Below are 20,020 nucleotides of genomic sequence, written 5' to 3' on the forward strand. Positions count from 1 at the left end.
CAGAGCGGTGCTTTAGTAAAGAGATGTAGAGCTATGAAATAGAGATGCGGAGTGGTGCTTTAGTAAAGAGATGTAGAGCTATGAAATAGAGATGCAGAGCGGTGCTTTAGTAAAGAGATGTAGAGCTATGAAATAGAGATGCAGAGCGGTGCTTTAGTAAAGAGATGCAGGATGACTCCATTGCCTCCCAGAGTTACGCCTCTGGTGTAGGCTAATATGGCATGGGGGGATATATTGCCATCTGAAAGAATATGCTGTAAAATGTGCCTGATTGACATCATTCTAATCTTATAGGATATAATCTTTTATGTATTGTTTCTGTCAACAATATGGCTGTCTAAGGTGAAACTATTACTATAATTACTATTACTGTGCAGAGAAATAAGGGCTTTTTAGCTATTGTACACTTGCTAAGCGGAAGAGGGTGCGCACATAAACAGGAGGATTAAAATTACCGGATAGTTGGCACATGTGCATCTGTCTAATCACAATCTATTATGGTAATTGGATTAGCATCCAGGTCATCAGATAAATCGCATTGTAGGCTGCTGGAGATTGCGGGTCATTGAAGCAGACAAGTGTCTTCTCTATCGACTCCAAAGAAACAAAAGGTTGTACATTATATTGTTTTGCTGATTTTAGAAGCATTTCTTTAGCATAACTATAATACTATTTCATTATTGATTGAGTTTACTTACTGTTGAATACTCTAATGTTCTGATATGCAAATCTCTGGCTACATGGCTTTACATTGACACAGATAATTTTAGTGATCTGTGTTCTGTTGTGTACAATATAAGCTTGTAATTCTTATGGGGCCTACACACAGTAAAGAGAAATTAGGCACCTTCATGTGCTTCTTTATTTTTTTTCTCAATGCAGAATAATCCCCAAATGTGTTGAATATATTTGTGGTGTAGAGCTTAACCTAATGCATACCTCCCAACTTCTCTGGATACGGGGGAGCGACAGATGAATCCACGCTTTAGGCACGCCCCCGTTTTGCCGCTATGGGGGCATGACCCAGAGGCTCTGTGAGCCTCTAGCCATGCACCCAGCCCCCTGGCTGCGGGAATAGACGCTAATCAGCAGCTGACAGGGGGGACTCCCAACAGCCCCCCCCCCTCGCCGAGGGGCACTGCCGGCCACGGGAGAGACGCGGGACTGTCCACGAAAACTGGGACATTCCTGTGGTTTTTGGGACTGTTGGGAGGTATGCACAATGTTAACCCCAATTCTAACATTAACTGGAATTCTAAGGGAAATTATGATGTAATGACTATGTCAACATTGCTGTTTGACTCCCAGGCTTTGCAAATGTCTACAAGTTCCACCTTCTTAAAACTTGAATTTGGATAGAAAAATGTGTCCCACACAGACGCCTTCCTAGATTACTTATTTCCTCACAGAGGTAATAAACATTAAGAAACAAAGCGTGACACAAATACAATGCATAACTACATGTTTGTGCTCCCCTTCGGGAAAAACCTGAAAAGAAGATGCCGATATGCAGTTGGAGGGGTGGGGACAGGCGCTGATGTCATCAAGCCCTGTCCCCATTCCATCCGGATGCTTAGGAGTGAGATAAAAGTCTCTTCCTCTCATCAAAGTGGTTTACAAAAGAAAGGAAAACCGGCAAAAGTGCACCATTTGTTAAAAGTCTTACGGCAGGGGTTCCCCTCCTTTTTTTGAATCACTGCTTCCTAGAGTTCAGAATTGTATTAATGGCACCTAGGCCAATTTTCTTTTTGAGAATTTTTGAAATATGAAATTAAGTAAATTGTGTTTATATGTTATCTGTAGCGTCATTTATGTGGTGAGGAACAAGATCCGCTTCCGTTTCTCCACATATTTTATGATTGGAAGCCACAAACACTGGTTATGTCTATTACATTGACCATCAGTAATTAGAATATGTCCTGGACCACAATCCAGGGCACACAGTTTGTGTACCACTATCCTTTGGAGTAGTCCTTCCAGAGTCAGCAAAGTCCTACAGCTCCAATTTCCTGGTGGTCTGTCACCACGTTTATCGTGATCCGCCCAACCACACCGTGTATATAAAGAGTTTCCAATAATTAAAGTAGGACCAAAATCAGGTCATTTCGTTTGAGATGTGTGAATTGCTGGTCTTCTGTTTCCTCAACATTATTGCTCAGTACAACAAGAATCTTTGGCGCATACGCATTTCAGTAATATAACAAAATACTGTAGTACTTTACTGAATACAACATACCCAATTGTGTATTTTTTTTATCTCTTTCTCCAGGGGTAATATGAAATGTTTATTTACAATGATAACATGTCTCCTGTGTTTGAAACACCAACAAAGTGCACCAGCATCACCAGAACTAGAAAACAGTTCTCTCAGCAAGGACATGAAAGGTAATATTCTTACTACAATCCCACAACATAATACATTCCTCAATATCATTTCATATAATAAGGCACTAAGCCAATGTTTATAAGCCATGGATTTAAGCTTTTATAAAACAAATTGAACTTTGTATGAAACAGATTGGAAAACAGGGACTAACTTTGCCATTTACTGTAATTCGAGTAGAACTTAAACCACATGAAAATGCTGTTTTGCCCAAAGTTGTGTCTCTGCGGAGCAGCAGTCTGTTTCAGTGATTATGTTAAACAGAAAAATACATTCCTCCATATACACACAGACAGGACGTCAAAATCATCATTTGTTTTTTAGACTGTACATTTCTGGGCCACATTGACTTTAGTGGAAATGCGAAAAGTTGGATTCCTTCACAATAGTTGAATAATATTTATTAATAAAGCTTGTTATTACAACTCATGTGCTGTATGTTATACTTGAAAGTGACAGTTAAACAGTGTTCAAGCATTAATGGTTGATGGTTTGTAAGCATCAGTGGGAAACCCTCAATGGTTGAACCATTGATGCATCATTATTGCATAGACTGAGGCTGCACATGAGCAGAATGTGGCCAACATCCACTTTTGGACCTCCGCAGTCTGATGCATGCCATAGGTAACATTAATGGTTGTTAAATAAAAATGGGCTATAACTATCACTAGTGATGAGTCCTGTTCCTCAGGAAGAACTACAGTTTAATGCCAAAAAATACAAAATCATGCACTTGGGTCTCAAAAACCCCAAAGACTAAATATAGTATACATGGCACTATAATGGAAACTACTGAGGAGGAGAGGGATCTAGGTGTCACTATTTCAGGGGACTTGAAGGCAGGCAGGCAATGTAACAAAGCAATGAAGAAAGAAAGTCAGATGCTTGGTTGCATCGGGAGAGGTATCAGCAGTAGAAAAAAAGAATTAATAATGCCACTGTATAGGTCATTGGTACGACCTCATCTGGAGTACTGTGTTCAGTTCTGGAGGCCATATCTCCAGAAGGATATAAATACATTAGAGACTGTACAAAGAATTGCAAATAAATGGTGCATGGCCTACATCACAAAACGTACCAGGAAAGACGAAAAGATCTTAATATATATAGTTTAGAGCAGAGAAGGGAAAGGTGGGACATGACAGAAACTTTCAAATATATCAAGGGGGGAGATTCTCTAAGAATCTCCGCCCCCCTTCGCCGCCCATCGCATTTATAATTATCGCATATGTTCTAACATATGCGATAATTATAGCAAAGGACAGCTCTTGCGTTAAGAGCTGTCCTTTGCGGTGAGAGTCGCCGGGTCCCAGCAGGTCCCGGCGGCTCCCCCCTACCTCACACACCCGGCGCTGCTGCTGCTGCGCCGGGCTCTCCTCCTCCCTGCACCTGGAAGAGGATCAGTGCAGGGAGGAGGTCACAGGTCCGGGCAGCACTGCTCTGTGCTGCCCGGACACAGGTGAGGGGGCGATGCGGGGCAGCGGGGGTCCGTGCGGGGGGTCGTTGCGGGGCGGCGGTGGGATGCGGTAGAAGCCCATTGGCTTCTATGGGGCATCGCCAGATTTATCTGGCGATGCCCCCTGCCGCGTTAACCCGGCGGGGGATGCTTACAGCATCGCAAAATGCGGTAAAAACCCAGATAACGGGGTTTTTACCGCATTTCTTGTTTAGAGAATCTCCCCCAAGGGCTTTAATAAGGTACAGGTGGGAGACATTCTTCACTGGAAGAAGAGCAACAGAACATAAGGACATGCACTGAAACTAGAGGGTGATAGATTCAGGGGAAATTTAAGGCAAAATGACTTCACAGAAAGGGTAGTGGATAAGTGGAATAGCCTCCCATCAGAGGTGGTAGAGGCAAATACAGTAGAACAATTTAAACATACTGTACTTGGGATAGGCATATTAATATCCTTGCAAAGAAATAAGGAACAAATATGGTTTGAGGTAACATGTTTAAAAAAGGGGCAGACTAGATGGGCCAAGTGGTTCTTATCTGCCATCAAATTCTATGTTTCCATAAGAAACATCCCGTAAAACTCTTTGCACAATAAAAAAATCTTCATCAACTTAATATGGTCGGATAATGCTAATAATAACAGTACACAGAAATTTTGTACCTTCCCTGCCATAAAAAGTTCCTGGCGCCCCCACTTACAATAATTATAATTTTTTACTTCCATGCTCGATGGCAAAGGCTTCATGCTTGTTGCCAGGGGTTTCATTCTCGTTGCCATGATGTTATATTCTTGTTGCCAGGGGGTTACATGCTCATTGCCAAGGGTTTCTATGCTCATTGCCAGAGTGCTCTATGTTCATAGACAGCGATTCCAGATTCTGGCACTTCCGGGTATCGCAGAACTCCTCTGATAGACGCTAAAGGTCCAGTAGGAACTTAGACAGTAGTTTCTTACGCTACCACTTTACTGATTTTATGCAAAGTATCTATTCCGCAGATAAAGATGAAATAAGATGAACATAAAGGTGAAGGTACAATATGCAGAGATCAATGAAATGTATCACTCATGAAATAATGAGTATATGGCACAATCTGATGGACTTTCAATGTGGAATGACTGTTGGCACTTGCAGCAGCGTTGGTAAAATGACTGCACTGGTGAATGGTTTGAGGATGGCATTTCAATGTGCTATATGCTTAAAACAGGGTCAAATGCATTCAGTTTGCTCAGGAACACAGGAAACGGACGAATCACATTTTACCATGCAGAAGCATTTATCCTTTTTGCAGGGTGGTGGAGATGCAATTTTTGAGATGCAGATTTCAGCTAATATACCCATGTTATGCATGTTAGTTGAATCCATACCTAGAAGATGCACACTATATTAAGGGTAAAAGGACCCAACACAAAAATTGACGTGGTGGTCACAATAAATGTGCTGCTTAGTGTAGTTCCATAGATTACCATGCCACATTATATGGTTGGCAGCTTGTTATATCTCTAGAGATGAAATAGGATATTTTTAAGGTAAACAGTGGTATACAGGCAAATGCTCCTTTTGTTTAATAACTATGGGCCTTATTTTGGTTCATTCTTTCTGACAAAATCCTTCTTAGATGGACAAAACCATGTGCACTGCAGGGGGGGCAGATGTAACATGTGCAGAGAGAATTAGATTTGGGTGAGTAATTTTGTTTCTGTGCAGGGAAAATACTGACTGCTTTATTTTTACACTGCAATATAGATCTCACTTTGAAGTAAAACCCCACCCAAATCTAATTCTCTCTGCACATGTTACATCTGCCCCACCTGCAGTGCACATGGTTTTGCCCATCTAAGAAGGATTTTGTCAGAAAGAATGAACCAAAATAAGGCCCTATATTATGTTATATTTGCTGCAGTCCACACATGGGAAACCAACAGAAAAACTACTTACTGTTTGTGCGTTAATTTATTCCCGAGACTATTCCTGAGATTAATGTGTAAATGACAAAGTGAACCTGATCAATATTTTCAAGAGCCATTAATAAACTGCATACAATATTTGGCCAAGGTCTACCCATGGGAATAACCCAACACAAATCCAATACTACCACTTATAATGTGCACAAAAACAGGCTATGACAGTAAATATCTCCACCTAATATTGTTGTTATTCCCCATATAAGCCAGTTAGTACGTGGGACCCCTACAGCTCTAGAGAACCTACTCACCCTGGTACCAATAATGGTCTTTTTCCCATGGCTTACACCATAGATAATTATGAATGCATAAAAGGCTTAATGCACCCCAGGGGTGTAACCAGAACTTTGTAGGCCTCATAGCAACATATGGAATATGCCCCTGTCTCAGTTATTTTAGTTAATATTATTCCCCATAGTACAGCCCTGGTTTATATTATAACACCTCTTAGTTCCCTTGTTTACATGATGTCACATTGCCAGTACATATTATGCCACACAGTATCTCCAACTCACCTTTGAGACATTACAGTGCCCCTTATTCGTACTGTGCCACATTAAAGTACCCTCCATTTCAAATGATGCCGTGTTCCATTTCATAATATGCTATAGTGCCTCCAGTTCATATTGTGTCACATTAACGTGCTCCTGTTCAGATTATTAACATTATAGTGCCTCCAGTGGCCTCCAGTTCAAATTATGCCACAGTACAGTGTCCCTTACCATTATCACTTCCACCACACACATCTCACTGAAAATGTTGTGTCACAGAATTCAAGAAGTCAATGGAGCAGACCCAATTGCTTACATATTGCGTACATTACAAATCTGGGAAATTGATATGTAACTTTATAACCTGGATCCAGTCTGAAAGCAGTACAGAATGTGGTTGTGCCCTTATCAGTGGGCTTTTTTTTGCAAATACATTTTTTGTTACTTGGAGTAAATTGACATCTTTTTAAAATGTTATATATATATATATATATATATATATATATATATATATATATATATATATATATATCATAGCTGTAATACACAATGTTTCCACTTAGTGTGAAATAATACTTACTAGAGTAAGCTTGGCGTGGTTATTTACTAATATTAATGGTAAATACCACTATCTGCTTGTGTCCAGAACTTTCCCGACGTGGACAAGAGTATGTGGAGAAAGAAGTAATGAAAGCCTTGCTGGGTATAAAGCAAATGAAGACAATTGTGGAAACAAATGAAGAGAAACATGAAAAGATAATGGAGTCACTCAAGAAAACTAAAGAAGAAAAAGTGGTAATGTTTATTATTTGTATGATACAAGTCTGTGAGATATGATACTGTGTTCCTGAAAATGCAGAATAATGTTTATTGGAAATATTACCCATCTCAGTAGCATATTCACTCAGGGCTGCCATCAGGGGGATCAAGAGGTACATGAGTTCTGGGCCCAGATTGAAATAGGTCCCAGGTGGCAAATATCGAGCTGACAGAGACGCGGACAGCTCTAGCGCCGATGCGGTACATTACAAATGTGGCAGCGGCACTAGCTGCTAGCCAATAGGAGATTCCTGATTGACAGCCCCGGTTCTGCCCAATGGCCAAGGAGTGAGAGCTGCAGGGTAGCTGGCTGCATGAGCTTCTGGTGCCTGGATAGGAGGGGAGCCCACGATAAGACCTGCCGCATGCTGGAGCCAGGGAGCTGGAGAACTTTATTAGCCAGGTGAGCCAAGCAGCCCGGAAGAGACGGACAATCGGTGCTCACCACATTCCCTTTGCCAACTGCTCCACTGGGGTCCAGGCATTCCTGCTGGCTGAGCTGCTGCATAACATCCTGTTTAATCTTCAGCATGGCTGCTGCTAGGAAATTTGGGGCCCGGGACAGATTTTTAGTCCGGGCCCCCCCTCACTTACAGCCTGTACGCCGGTGGCCAATTAAAATGTGTCACTTCTGCTGAGCCAATCAGAGCTTGCATACGGTAAACAAGCCTCCAGGATGCTACAGGGCTTCATTCAGTGCACAGAGAGAGCAGGCAGCACAGGGTGCGGTGGGCCAAGACAGCTCCCCCCTAATGGCGGCCCTGATCTTCAGTATAGTCGCCCAGATTGATATTAGGTCTGCTGATTTCACTTTTTTGGGCTGGTGATATTATAAATATACACTGCTCAAAAAAATAAAGGGAACACTTAAACAACACAATGTAGCTCCAAGTCAATCACACTTCTGTGAAATCAAACTGTCCACTTAGGACACTGATTGACAATCAGTTTTGCATGCTGTTGTGCAAATGGAATAGACAACAGGTGGAAATTATAGGCAATTAGCAAGACACCCCCACTAAAGGAATTGTTCTGCAGGTGGTGACCACAGACCACTTCTCAGCTCCTATGCTTTCTGGCTGATGTTTTGGTCACTTTTGAAAGCTGGCGGTGCTTTCACTCTAGTGGTAGCATGAGACAGAGTCTAAAACCCACACAAGAGGCTCAGGTAGTACAGCTCATCCAGGATGGCACATCAATGCGAGCTGTGGCAAGAAGGTTTGCTGTGTCTATCAGCGTAGTGTCCAGAGCATGGAGACAGGCCAGTACATCAGGAGACATGGAGGAGGCCGTAGGAGGGCAACAACCCAGCAGCAGCACCGCTACCTCTGCAGCAGCACCGTTCCTTTGTGCAAGGAGGAACAGAAGGAGCACTGCCAGAGCCCTGCAAAATGACCTCCAGCACACCACAAATGTGCATGTGTCTACTCAAACGGTCAGAAACAGACTCCATGAGGGTGGTACGAGGGCCCGATGTCCACAGGTGGGGGTTGCGCTTACAGCCCAATGCCTTGCAGGACGCATTTGCCAGAGAACACCAAGATTGGCAAATTCACCACTGGCACCCTGTGTTCTTCACAGATGAAAGCAGGTTCCCACTGAGCACATGTGACAGACGTGACAGTCTGGAGATGCCAAGGAGAACGTTCTGCTGCCTGCAACATCCTCCAGCATGACCGGTTTGGCAGTGGGTCAGTAATGGTATGGGTTGGCATTTCTTTGGGAGGCCACACAGCCTTCCATGTGCTCCCCAGAGGTAGCCTGACTGCCATTAGGTACCGACATGAGTTCCTCAGACCCCTTGTGAGACCATATGCTGGTGCGGTTGGCCTTGGTTTCCTCCTATTGCAAGACAATGCTAGACCTCATGTGGCTGGAGTAAATCAGCAGTTCCTGCAAGACAAAGGCATTGATTCTATGGACTGACCCGCCCGTTCCCCAGACCTGAATCCAATTGAGCACATCTGGGACATCATGTCTCGCTCCATCCACCAACGCCACGTTGCACCACAGACTGTCCCGGAGTTGGCGGATGCTTTAGTCCAGGTCACCTCATTGGGAGCATGACCAGGCATTGTAGGGAGGTCATACAGGCACGTGGAGGCTGCACACACTACTAAGCCTTATTTTTACTTGTTTTAAGGACATTACATCAAAGTTGGATCAGCCTGTAGTGTGTTTTTCCACATTAGTTTTGAGTGGGACTCCAAATCCAGACCTCCATGGGTTAATAAATTTGATTTCCATTGATAATTTTTGTGTGATTTTGTTGTCCGTACATTCAACTATGTAAAGAACAAAGTATTTCATAAGAATATTTAATTAATTCAGATCTAGGATGTGTTATGTTAGTGTTCCCTTTATATTTTTGAGCAGTGTAGCTCCACCTACATTATCTACAATTCCACCTACCTAAGCACTCCATCTTTCCCCTATGGGGTCCTGCCCATTTGGTCAGTCCCGGGCCCCACAATTTGTGATGGCAGCCCTGTATTCACTAAAACCCCATTCACATCACTATGCCGGGTCATACCCGGGTCCTTGATCCTGTGTCCAAACTAGGGGCCTTATTCTGGTTGGAGCGGCCGGGCCGTACGCGCACGTCCCGGGGTTTTTAATGATCTGCGCATGCGTACATTCGCTAATGCGCAGGCGCGAACACTCCACAACGCTCACGGACGGGTCTCTACGTGCGAAAAAACCTGTACGCGAGTGTACGGGCATTGGGGGCGGCATAGGGGCGTGATGAGGGGAGCGGCCGAAATAATGAGGGAAAATGGGCGTAAATATGGGCGTACACGGGGTGTGCACCAAAAATGAGCGGTGCTACTACCGCACGATCGACTAAAGCACCGTTCATTTCGGACACAAAACAGGCGGCCGCCAACCGCCATCTCAAACCACCCCTACAGATACCGCATGCCAGCGTGCGCCTGGGTTAGCTAATTTACGCGGATTACTACTCAAACACATACACCTGAATGTAATAAGCAATGCTGCAGTCTATTAAGTCCAAACCATGATTTCACTACCTGCAAGCCACACACAGCACTCAAACACATTGGAAGCTTATCTTTCTATACTTCTCTACATTTAAAGGTTTGTTTAATTTAAGGTAAGAATCTTTGTAAGACCTGCTTATATATGCTAAGGTAGGTATTTGTTAAACAGTTATACACATTCACTACGTGCTTTCATAGACTTTACACAGTAGCACACTCAATCAACACAAGTCGACATGTGTCAACGTGTTCACTCTAATACAAACATAGGTTTTGTATTTATGATACAATAACATAAACCACATCTAACACCTACAAAGGATGTTTCAGCAATGTTTTAATCCCATGGCCACTATTTTGCACATTAATTAATTCAATCAATTAATTAATTTTCATAATTATAGTTGAAAGGCAAAATTTTCAGGTCCATATATATGAAGGGTATGTCAGCGTACACGGACGTACGCTCACTCTCACGAGCGGTGACATAAGCTGACTTTTCTATTGAAAACAATAGGGACCCGTCCGTGCAAGCTGGCGTACGCTCAGATCTCCTCAAGAAGGCGGTGGGAAGACGGACGAGAGACGTCCGTAAACGGTGGCGTACGCTCTGTTGTACGCCAGTTGTCGGAGTGTAAGGGCTGGCCCGTCCGTGTACGTTGGCGTACGCACATTTGTACGCCACTCCCCTTCGACGTTGTTTATGGCCGTACGTATGCGGCTGAGTTGTGGGTGGACTTAACCCCGACGGCCGCGTGCGGATAGCGTACGTTAATAGCGAACGTACGCACGTTTGGCCGCTCCGATCAGAATAAGGCCCTAGGTCTGGTGCTTTCACATTAAACCTGTTCACCCATTATACACACGGTGACAGGGGTTTAATCATTCTTTTAACCCAAGTCGAAATGCCGGGTTGGTCGACCCAGGTTATTCAGTGTGGTGCTTTCACATCACACCTCTACCCAACAGCAACCCAGAAATAGCCCGGGTTTGAGGTGCAAAAGGCAATTTTATTTTTATTTTGGATTGATCTTGAATAAATAAATACTGGCCTAAACAGAATAAATAAATACTAACATAAATAGAAATCGAAACACAACATCAATTTGGATCGATTGGTAATCAATGCAGATCAGTGGCGTAGCTTGTGTAAGGCAGCCCCCGCCACTGCTTGGAGGAGCGGGGGCTGCGTGGGCGCCGGAAGCCTCTCACTCTAAACTGCAGAGCTGAGGTAAGGTCCGTCCTGTCTCACTCCGTCTCTCTCCCCCCCTTCCTCCCAGCAGCAGCTGCAGCAGCATTACAGGCAGGAAGTTCGTCTGTGTACACAGTACACACAACCTCCGTCCGCGCAGGCTGGGCAGCTAAGGAATCGTCCCTCTCCCTGCTTTCTGTTCTTGACTGTCCTGCTCCAGCTGCTGCCTTCTATTCCCCTGCACTCTGCACTCCGATTACAGAGCCCTCCCTTTCTACAGGCTTCAGCACAGGAGCTGAACACAACAATAAGGTTAACTCTTTCAAAACCTGGTTTTCTACAGTGGTATGCAAAGCATTCAGTGTCTGTGTCATCACATGTCAGCATATTTGTGTCAGTGTCTGGGTTTCTGTGTTGTCTCTAGATGTCAGCGTCTGTCAGCATCAGTGTCTCTATGTGCAGTCCGTGTGTCAGCGTATCCCTGTGTGTAGGCGTCTTTCAGTGTCCATGTGTCAACATATGTGTCTGTGTCGGCGTCCATGTATCAACTTGTCAGCGCCCGTGTTTTAGGATCTGGCCGTTTGTCAGTATCTGTCTGTTTGTCGGTGTCTGCGTGTCCATGCGTTAGCATCTGTCTGAGGGGGTGGGGGCATGCCAGAAGCTCACAGAGCGCTTAGCATGCCTCTATAGTGATGAAAACGGGAGGCACGGCTTGTGGGAGCATTATTCTCAATAAGCCTTTCCCCCTCTCAGTGAGGTCACACCCTTTTTCTGGCGGCAGTGCGACTTCGTCGACCGCGGACATCTCGCCCGAGTTCAGTGTAGTGCGAGATGTCTGCTGAATTCTGACGTTTTTTTAAAGGGGAATTAGCTTACAAGGCAAAACCATGCAAAACCATGCCTAGTAAGTTAATTCCCCTTTAAAAAACATCAGAATTCAGCGGATATCTCGCACTGCACTGAACTCGGGTGGCATGAAATTCAGGCCATAGTGTAAGGTGCATTTAGATTTGTGGAGTATAAGTTTAATGACGGCATGTGGCATATAGTGCAAGGGGCATTATGATGTGTGACGTAATGTTTAAGGGGCATGGGGGGGGGCGCCAGAAACTTTTTTGGCTGGGGGGAGCAAAATTTCTAGTTACGCCACTGATGCAGATTTATGAAAAGCAACCTTTTGTAAATACATTCCTCAGACTCTTCAAGCTGTACATGTGGGAGCTCTGCGCTGCCACCTCCTGACTAGAATTAATAATGCAGCACCTGTGCAATCTGGGATTTAGGGAGGCAATTATCAACGCTTGTTACAATTGATAGGTTGACACTAGTCAATAGGTTGCCCACTATTTGTTGACAGGCACAAGGTTGACATGGACATGAGGTCAATATGCACTAGGTCGACATTGACAAAAGCTTGATGCAAGCAGAAGGTCAACATGTCAATGGTCATGTGAATGGTCAACACATGAAAATGTCAACATGGGTTTTTCACAATTGTTTTCTTTCTTTGGACTTTTTCACGCATAAACTACAATTTGGAATAATACAGTGTACCAAGCAAATTGCCAAGAGAGTAAGGCACCGTGGGCCTGATTCAGCGGTGCAGAGGACAAAATAGGGGAACATGGCCTGATGGGGGCATCACTTGCATAGTCCACTCCCTCAAGATTGGGGGGAGATATGTCAATCGCACAGGTAAGTACAGTAATCTATTTCGAAGAGGACCCTCCTGAGTACTGATGATTCTTTGGTGATTTATACAGTAAATGAGGGTGTGCTACCATAGGCATTAGGGTTCACAAGAGTTTAAGGACAGAAAGAATGCCTTTTGCTGGTGCACCTAAGAATTTAACTCATAATATATAACGTTTATTGGGTATACGTTAAAATTGATAGCGAAATAAAACCAAAACATACAACAATCACAAACATTTATTAAAAAAGGGGGGTACGTTCCCCTGACTCAGTGTGACCCCCTGATCACCACAACCCCTGTGTATGAGTGTTTTATACAGTATGCAGCAGCGATGAGAGTAAAGTGCTCCCAGGTGGAGAGAACTGATGGTACAGTCTCTCTCACAATCAATAGTATATCTCACCGTGAGATAACTATAACATTTTATGTGACAGCAATGAGAGTGAGTGTTCTCAAGCAGAGAGGACTAGCAGTACAGTCTCTCTCGTAAGCCAGGTGAGGCGTGCACCCGTCCCGGGCCGTCCTCTGATGTTACTGCCGTGAGGCTCCAAGTAACCACTCTCGCTTCTCAGAGTTGAGCGCTGGTGAACTGCGTATGAGGTGTGCAGGCTTGCACTTGCCTCGTTCACCCAGACAGCTCAGGGAACGTTAAGTCTGGCGCCAGACTAACGTGTGGTCACGGTGTGGACCAGTGACCGTGATCGCGCTGCGGTACAGTTCAAAATATATACATTGTATGTGGGGAGGGGAAGAGGGGGATTTAGAACACACTGAGTGTGTTAGTCGGTCAGCGTACGCTTCGCTGTGAACGCTTCCTCAGGACCACCCGGTGGGCGCCCGGAAGCTCCTTTTATTCCCCTTATCTCATACATATTCATTAGGTGATTCAGGGTGTGTGTCTTCATATCCCAGGATCATTGGTCGGTCAATGGTATGACGCTCGTGCTTCCTGACCAATGCCTGTTCCCGGTTTCCTGCTAGCGTGATTGTCATTGCTAACTGTTAAATCCAGTATCTGACAAGGGATATGATCGTGTTTAGAAAAAAGAGAATAAAGTAATTCTGGAGTGTGTATTGAAGAGAGGAAATATTGACTCTTATTTGTATTCATTATGATCCCGATGCGCTGCCCGAGACTGATGCACTTTAGTAACGTTTGTCGACACATCGACATACGGTGTGTGTATGTCTGTCGACCATTATAGTCATTATAGTCATCCTCTATCTTGCTGAACTTTTAGATAAGAATTAGAAAAGTTCAGCAAGATAGAGGATGACTATAATGACTATAATAGTCGACAGACATACACACACCGTATGTCGATGTGTCGACAAACGTTACTAAAGTGCATCAGTCTCGGGCAGCGCATCGGGATCATAATGAATACAAATAAGAGTCAATATTTCCTCTCTTCAATACACACTCCAGAATTACTTTATTCTCTTTTTTCTAAACACGATCATATCCCTTGTCAGATACTGGATTTAACAGTTAGCAATGACAATCACGCTAGCAGGAAACCGGGAACAGGCATTGGTCAGGAAACACGAGCGTCATACCATTGACCGACCAATGATCCTGGGATATGAAGACACACACCCTGAATCACCTAATGAATATGTATGAGATAAGGGGAATAAAAGGAGCTTCCGGGTGCCCACCGGGTGGTCCTGAGGAAGCGTTCACAGCGAAGCGTACGCTGACCGACTAACACACTCAGTGTGTTCTAAATCCCCCTCTTCCCCTCCCCACATACAATGTATATATTTTGAACTGTACCGCAGCGCGATCACGGTCACTGGTCCACACCGTGACCACACGTTAGTCTGGCGCCAGACTTAACATTCCCTGAGCTGTCTGGGTGAACGAGGCAAGTGCAAGCCTGCACACCTCATACGCAGTTCACCAGCGCTCAACTCTGAGAAGCGAGAGTGGTTACTTGGAGCCTCACGGCAGTAACATCAGAGGACGGCCCGGGACGGGTGCACGCCTCACCTGGCTTACGAGAGAGACTGTACTGCTAGTCCTCTCTGCTTGAGAACACTCACTCTCATTGCTGTCACATAAAATGTTATAGTTATCTCACGGTGAGATATACTATTGATTGTGAGAGAGACTGTACCATCAGTTCTCTCCACCTGAGAGCACTTTACTCTCATCGCTGCTGCATACTGTATAAAACACTCATACACAGGGGTTGTGGTGATCAGGGGGTCACACTGAGTCAGGGGAACGTACCCCCCTTTTTTAATAAATGTTTGTGATTGTTGTATGTTTTGGTTTTATTTCGCTATAAATTTTAACGTATACCCAATAAACGTTATATATTATGAGTTAAATTCTTAGGTGCACCAGCAAAAGGCATTCTTTCTGTCCTTAAACTCTAGTCCACTCCCTCATTTACATAACTCATGCCACCTTCCCGGGCGCTTGTGCGACAAGTCCCTCTTTAACTACTGCAGAAGTTGAGAGGTATGTTAAAATATCTAATGGGTCATGCCCCACTAGCGAGCTCATTCTATGTCATTTCCCTGGTAGACCCTTCATATGCCATTCTTCTAAGTTAGAAACTCATAATTATCAGGTTTTTGTATACATAAACTAACTGCCATTTCTCTGTAAATGTGTAACGCAATACCAGCATACAGTCAGCTATTGTGCAACCATGATCCTAGCTAGATGTTAGCTTATTTGTATGTAAATGTCAAAGGAAATGGAATGTTTATTCACTTGCTGACATCGCAATCGTGAGTGTTCTTCGACCAGGCGGTTCTAGAGACTTTCAACATGGTTTTCTTGGAAGAGATTCAATTTAAATAGGTAACATAGTTGACTTCTTTAAACTATCACAGTTTGATTATGCTTCCAGTGTAGACATTTAAAGTAAACAACTATTAAGCAGGAACATTCCCACTGGGATTTTACAAAATAAAAACATTAAATGAACTATACTGTCCTCAGGATCCACTTTACTTTTATGTTTCCTCTACATCTGCCGAATTCAGGCATCATCTTGGAATAAACAGTGGCTCCCTGCATGTCCCTGCAGTGGCCCCAGTCGGAGATCACATAAATGAGGAATGACAAATATGTGCACGTTCAATTTCAACATTTTGATTGAGAGATGATTCTTGCTGAGTTCAGTGTACGGTATTCACTCTGTGTGCAGCTCAGGAAGCAGTGGGGTCGATTCAGACCGGCTCGTTCAGGTCTCAATTTCAGCCCCGTCTCCGATGGTGGGGGACTGTGCCTGCACATTGGCGGTATTGCGCATGTCCAGACCCCCACAGCGAACGTCGTCTGCAAGATTGTCACTCACTCGGGCATTCGCATTTTGATTGGCAGCCAGGGGGTGTTCTGGGGAGGACGCCCAGTGTTTCATGGGCGTGCCCACAAGAATGGTGGGCGTGCCCATAGAAACGCTGGGTGGGCCCCAGGGAAAGCAGCTGGCCGCGAGGAAGGCAGCATTCCCGGTTTGCCCGGGGCGGATGAATGATGGGACATGATGCCCCAATTCAGAGATAACCGTGCAGCAGAAAAGTCCTGGGCTACTTTCTGCTGTGAACAGAATAGTCATTTGATGGTGAGCAAACATTGAATGCTTTCTTCTCTGTGCATACACATCCGCTTGCACCGTAGGAAGGGGATCTGACTGGCAGGGGGTTGGGGGCGTGCCTTCACCGGGGCGGCGTTAACCTGCTTGCTAGGCTCCGAGTATACGCAGCCTAGCGAGCAAGTCTGAATCGGACCAGGTATCAGCATATACAGAGCTGCCAGCATATGGAATTTATTGTCAGGAGTGCTGCACTGCTGGCTTCAGAGATGGGGACATAGGCCCTCATTCAGGTGGGATCTCATAAGCAACCTAAACGGCAGTTCCCTAATAATCTGGAAATTGCGCACACGCAGGACCCATTCTGCACATGTGCAGGATTGGCCCTGCAATAGCATCTCTGTATTGCAAACACCTCTGCCTATGACTGACAAGCAGAGGCATTTGTGGGGAGGGAAAGGGGGCAAAAGCATCTGGTGTTTGGGAAAATGGGGCCGAGTTGGGCAGCATTTGGGAAAAGTGAAGAGTGTCACCCCCTTTCTCGGACATGGCAAGGCTAAGCACTACGTCTGCAATGGAGTTCTACCTGGTCCTACTGAGACTGCAAGCCTGAAGATGGTCAGACTGCAGTCACTGATGGTCGCAATGTTCATCCCGAACTGTGATCACATCCCAGCAATTATAAATACATGTAGAAGATGGTAAGCACCTCCGCCTGCATTGGCATTGCTAGAGATCGCATATGCTAAGCTGCTGGGCCATAACTCTTTGGGTCGAAATTAGACCCGCTGGTTAGGCAGAGTACACATGCTGCCTAGCCAGCGGGTAAGTGCTGCCCACCGCCCCGATGAATGCCCCCCCCCCCCCCCACACACCACACACCACAGCAGAGAGGCAGTTTCATCACACAAACAGCTTATGGAAAATAAAACACTTTTTCTTGAATGATAATGATCTTGGAAAAGTGCATAAATTGTGTCACTACTTCTAAAAAATGATTTGCAGGATAATTATTTTAGCATGAAACAGAGAACTGTTTGTAATTACACTCACACTAGGGATATGTTGAACCTAGAGTTAAAACAGAATGGATGAAGCGTCCATCTATAATTGAGCTGACCTGGGAGGAGATTATTGAAACATGTACTTCTAAGGTTCTCTTAGGACTAGAGTTGAGAAGTAGTAATTAATTTCAATTTGTTAATATATAACTTATACCCCTTTCCCACTGCACAAATATCCTGAGTGGACCACCCGGGTGAGCGTGCGGTGTGAAAAGGCAATTTTCAACACCCCGAGTCCAGCAACTCGACCCGGGGTAAAAGCAGAGTTTTACGCTGGCCGGAACCAGGTTGCTGGGCAGTCTGAATGGGAACCCCGGGTCGATGAATCCGGATCCCGTTCACTGCTGTGGAGGAGGCAGCAGCATCCTCCTCCTCATCCACATGATGCATCACTACTCCACCCTGCCCCCTACCTGATATGCAAGTGCTGACAGGGCATGATTTATCGCAAAGTCCGGGTTGCTCCCTGGCCAGAACTGGGTCCATACCCCGGGGGTGACCTGGCATTTGCAATATGAAAGAGGCATTCGAAATTCTATTAAAAATGGCTACTTTTCATATTTTACACTCAGTGCTTTCTGGACACTGCAGACTGCCTGCCCTGCCACGATGCTGCACTATAAGCAGCCCAGACCCCACACTGTCAGCCCCTTTCATATAGGTGTGTTCCACCAGTGCTTCACCACTGGCATACACCTAAAGATTGGATCAACACATTGTGGGTGCTAAAAAGCACCCGCGATGTGCCACTGATGGGTCTGATCTGACAGATTGAACCTGCAACAGGGTCGGATGACATGTCAAATGCATCTCATTTGGGCCAATTTCTTGGTATGGGCACTATATCAAGAAGTGTTGCAACCAGTGGTGGTTTTACCTATGGGCTGCAGGGCTGCAGCCCCCCCAGGTAAAATCTGCCACTGTCTCTGCCTAAAGTGAAGCCAGATGCAATCTGTGAGACTGCTCTGGCTTCACTGTGACTGGCAGTGACTTGGAAGTCCGACCTGCCAGTCACTCAAGGCAGTCCCATTGGGAGGTGTTCCCTCCATCTGGGATGCCTCTCTCTGCGCAAATGCGTGGCAGCCCACAAATCGGGTTCTGCGCAGTACCACAGACGATACTGCGCATGCGCCATACCCGGGACCTGTATTAAGCCTCTGAAGGCTGCTGCAAAGGCAGCCCATGGAGCCAGCGCTTGCGCAGCATGTATGAAATTACTGTGCATGCACTGGCCCCGTGCAGAGGACCAGCGGCGGAAGCCAGGACAGCAAGGGGATCAGGCCGGGGCATCGGCAGCTGAGGGGGGGCGCATTGCGGCAACTTTTATGTATTAAACTACCTTTTTCCAGCACGGGAATGCAACAACAATTTACCCAGAGGGTTTTCTCAACTGAGTGTTGACAAAATGTGATGATGGAGTGAGCTAAATTTTGGACTTGCTGAGAAGCAATACAAGAAAATCTCTCCACAGATAGACATTACCAGAGAGGCACTCTTAACCCCTGGGTTTCCCAAAAGGTAAAGGGGTGAGCCATCAATCCAAAAATAAAACTTGGGTTCTTAAGGAATAGAATATGAATGGACTTATACTTTGGAGGAAATGGTCAAATTTGTTTGGCCAAATATTCACCTTGCTCCTCATTACAAATAACTGTGAATAAGCCAGTTCTGCAGCAAAACTCGATTATTATAAAATGTCAGCACAAATTCTCCTATCTCTAGGTACAGTAATCTCTTTTAAACTTCATACTTCAATAAATAAACAATCAAAACCTGTGGAATATACAATATAATCTATTAACCATATACTTGTTTGGGGGAAATTTACTAAGAAGACAATTTTGAGTCGATGTCATTTGTATTTGCGTACGAATGACATTGCCTGGCATCATTCGAATTTTGTTTTTCGGTTGCAAAATCCAAATTTTCTAAGCTCCCGAAGTGGCACCATTTGTATTTTCTGATGTCATAATCATGCGTATGGGTTTGTATTTTTATATCCATATTAGTATTCATATCGTCGTTAGCGTATGTATTTTGAGGCAAAAAATATGTATGCATACGTATGCATTTATTGTAAAATACGTCCAATGTATTTACATGTTGTTTTCTCATTTGAGATGTGGGTAAAATTCCCAAACATGGGAGTGACATCTCACATCCATATATAGCCTCCAATGCACCCCTGCTCCTTGTGGGTTTAGTTGGGCATGGAGAGGAGAGGAGAGGAGAGGAGTGAGGTGCAGAAGGTTGTTTGGTGGTGTTTGGGTGAGTTTCTGTGTTGTGTGCGGTGTCCTATGCTTAGTGTTTGTTTTCTACTTGTAAAAGTTTGTCTTATTTCCAGTCCTTAGTCATTGTTTGTGAGTGTGCAATCTATTGCACCACGGACATTAGGTA

The 20,020-nt window shown here is 44.8% G+C and overlaps 1 protein-coding gene across 2 annotated transcripts in view; it reads left to right on the plus strand.

Moving 5' to 3' along the window:
* The window catches only part of CLUL1 (clusterin like 1), a 68,134-nt gene that overhangs the window by 25,322 nt on the left and 22,792 nt on the right, over nucleotides 1–20,020 (plus strand). The window contains exons 1-3 of one of the 2 annotated variants that reach the window (XM_083187548.1): nucleotides 428–611; nucleotides 2,270–2,385; nucleotides 6,943–7,091. In XM_083187548.1, the coding sequence (XP_083043674.1) occupies nucleotides 2,277–2,385; nucleotides 6,943–7,091 (258 nt within the window). In that variant the 5' untranslated portion in view covers nucleotides 428–611; nucleotides 2,270–2,276. Of the gene's footprint in view, nucleotides 1–427; nucleotides 612–2,269; nucleotides 2,386–6,942; nucleotides 7,092–20,020 lie in introns of those variants that run through there. The other variant, XM_083187547.1, reaches the window with a different exon arrangement.

This window comes from Crinia signifera, chromosome 5 (genome assembly GCF_055691185.1).
Source record: "Crinia signifera chromosome 5, ASM5569118v1, whole genome shotgun sequence".
Classification (NCBI taxonomy): Eukaryota; Metazoa; Chordata; class Amphibia; order Anura; family Myobatrachidae; genus Crinia; species Crinia signifera.